Source organism: Bombus impatiens, unplaced genomic scaffold, assembly GCF_000188095.3.
Source record: "Bombus impatiens unplaced genomic scaffold, BIMP_2.2 scf_0366, whole genome shotgun sequence".
NCBI lineage: Eukaryota > Metazoa > Arthropoda > Insecta > Hymenoptera > Apidae > Bombus > Bombus impatiens.
In genome coordinates, this window is record NT_176785.1 from 32,720 (window position 1) to 35,870 (window position 3,151).

The 3,151-nt window shown below is 53.2% G+C and overlaps 1 protein-coding gene across 1 annotated transcript; it reads left to right on the forward strand.

The window, feature by feature from the left end:
* Window positions 1-916: 916 nt before the first annotated feature.
* Window positions 917-2,097, forward strand: LOC117151695. Its single transcript, XM_033320881.1, has one exon. The coding sequence runs from the start codon at window positions 967-969 to the stop codon at window positions 2,095-2,097; it is 1,131 nt and encodes a 376-aa protein (XP_033176772.1). The 5' UTR covers window positions 917-966.
* The last annotated feature ends 1,054 nt before the right edge of the window (window positions 2,098-3,151 follow it).

Genomic DNA, 3,151 nt, shown 5'->3' on the forward strand with positions numbered 1-3,151 from the left:
CGCAGCAGCATCGCGACAAAAAAGTCAGTCTATTACCGCGAGTCAACATATCACGATCGTTATACTTACACGGTTCGAGCCGAATAATTATCTAAGCTCTCGACATCTCGTGCAATCATTGTCCGCACTCGCAGCGCATCTCGAATCGTAACTATCCAAGCTCTATCTTATAACCGCGCATTCGCAAACCGAATATAACCGCGAATCCTGCGTCAAGTGTACTCATTGACATTAGAGTGAATAAACGTTTATCGTTCAATAAATCTGAGTTTTCCTTCCGACCCTATCACGACATACCACCTCAGTAACAATTCAGTAGTATATTATCACGCTTGGCGCAATTTTACTAATTTTACTAATCGCTGTACATACGGCTGCGTGTGCTCTGACATTTTGATTCATTAGGTTGGAAAAGGTGTCTCGCGACTTTCCAAGCAATTTTCCCCTTAGTAAGTAAGATATCGGCATCTTCCCTGTCTGGGGCACCCAACAACGCGCCAAGTAAGGAAATCAAACTAAACGAAGACTGTTCTCGATACATATTGTAACAATGTTAACTTCTGGCCAAACAAAAACTCAACAAGATAGATAATAAACGGCATGAGAACATAATTTTACAAGTTTGATAATTAGTTACGTCTAGCGCAGTTAGGAAGTCTGGCCAGTCAACGCCCGTTAGCCGCGGTGGAAACACTCATTCCCGACCGATCACGAAAGTTAAGCAGCAGCGGTCACGGAGCGGTCTAGGATGGGTGACCGCTCGTAAGGTGTTGACGAAGAAGCGCCGAAGCCAATTTTCGCCCTTGGAGTGGGCCCCCTGGGGCGCTGGATGGTCGAAGCACACAAGGCAAGCCTCCCTTGAATATCACTAAGGAGCGACAGCGTTAGAGGCAATTCAATCAGTGCCCTTGGCGCCCGTCGGTACGCCGATCCGGTGCGGAGAACTTCGGAGAAGTTGGTGGGCCCATGCCTGTCAAGACCACTCACCTCACCTTCTCGCGGGGCTCCCTGTCACCCTGCACCGGCTCCGACCGGGGCAGGGTGCGAAAGAGTGAGTGGCACCAGGACGGAGACTCTGCTGACGACCTTGGCGAAACAAACAAAAGAATCATGGATAGTGTCAATAGTACGAAAAGAGTTTACGGTGCAGGGGAGGGATACCCCAGTACCGGCGCAGTCGTGGGTAGTCAAGTGGGCCCCGCTGCGTCGACATCTCGCGACCACGGCCGTTCGAGGGTGGACCGCCAGGCCCCCGGACGCGTTTTTACGCCTGGCGATGGGACAGGAGAAAGTAAAAGTAGGAAGACCATAATAACAGGAGGACAACCGGAGGACAGCAGGTTGGAGACCGCGGAGGAGCCTCCGAGGAGGGCCACTAGACGCTCGCCGAGAGCCGCGGACAGGTCGGAGTGCGTCTTTCTCGCACCGGCCACGTTCGACGACGGCACGCTACCCATGGCGTGGGGATCGCGGGCGCGAGCGAGGTCCGACGACGAGGAGTCGGTCGCCTCGGTCGCCTCGCGCTCGTCGCTGGCTTCGATGGCATCCAGGGGTAAGAAGCGGAGAATAACACCCGCGACCCCGGAGGTGTCCCAAGAGCTGGAGGCACAGATGAGGACGAGCACCCCGGCGGACATCAGCGCGGGTTTGACGATGCACGTGTCGGAAATAATGCACGTAGCGACGACATCGTCAAACCTTAAAGGGACCTACATACGGAGGCTGAAGAACGCGGCGAGTTACATCACCGCCGCTTGGAACGAGGAATCCTCGAGGAGGACGAGGCCAGCGCGAGACTCCGGCAACGTGGACACGAGGTTGTCCGTGCTGGAAGAGGAGAACGCAGCCCTCCGCCAGGAACTGAGGAGACTGGCTGCTCGCGTCCACGAGTGCCCGCGATGCACCGGCGCGACGTCCGAATACGACGGTCCTCCGCGGGAAGACGGAAACGACAGGACTCGCCTTGACGCTCTGGAAAGGGTAGTCCGAGAACTGGGACCCTCCATTCTCAGGACCGTGGAGGAACGATTCGGGGGCACGCGATGGCAACACACCCCCGAAGCGCGACCGAGCAAGGACCGCTCCGTCGATCGCTAAAGAACGCGGCGAGTTACATCACCGCCGCTTGGAACGAGGAATCCTCGAGGAGGACGAGGCCAGCGCGAGACTCCGGCAACGTGGACACGAGGTTGTCCGTGCTCACCGACAACGTGGACACGAGGTTGTCCGTGCTGGAAGAGGAAAACGCAGCCCTCCGCCAGGAACTGAGGAGATTGGCTGCTCGCGCTCACGAGTGCCCGCGGTGCACCGGTGCGACGTCTGAGTACGACCGAGAAGGCGGAAGCGACAGGGCACGTCTAGATGCCGTGGAGAGGGTAGTCCGAGAGCTAGGACCCTCCATTCTCAGGACCATAGAGGAGCGTTTCGGGCGTACACGACGGCAACACACCCCCGAAGCACGTCCGAGCAAGGACCGCTCCCGAGGGAGCAGGAGGGTGGAGAGTGGAAATTGGTGGAGGCGAAAAAGAAGAGGAGGAAGAAGACGAACGGGACGAAGTTAGGAAGTCTGGCCAAGCACAAACACTGTCAACACTGGTCAAGTTTCGATCGTTACAGAGTAGTCGACTACCAGTAAGAAAAAGTGAACACGAAATTGAAACTCTTCTGAATTTTCGAACCTGGATTAATTAACAGGCAATGACAGGAGCCGAGTGTAGCAAACCGATTTCTATCCCTGCGTGCTACTTCAGCCATTTCCGGAACACGTAGTGGTCTAAACCGTGTGAACGGCTAACACTAGAAATACTGACAGTTAAGACTAAACTATTTCTACCAAGAGCAGTCAAAATGATTGGTCTTTAAAATATTCGTAATAATCGAAACTGTTTATATTTATCAATTTAACACAACATACAAAAGCAATTCCACGTTATGTGAAGTGCATTTTTGGTAACATTAATACATTTGGGACCATGCTCGCCAAAGTAGGGTTTATATTTATTGATTTAATACATTCTGATAAAATTTGACAATACAGAAGGACAGTGCATTTTTGCTGTTATTAATTCATCTGAGACCATGATCGCTAAAAAATGGTGTTACGTCCCGTGAAATGGTCCGTGCGACGTCCTTTATCGTCTGACCGTCAAGG

What these genes read in the sequence shown, in the direction of transcription:
- LOC117151695 (XM_033320881.1), top strand. Translation starts at nt 967, where the DNA reads ATGCCTGTCAAGACCACTCACCTCACCTTCTCGCGGGGCTCCCTGTCA.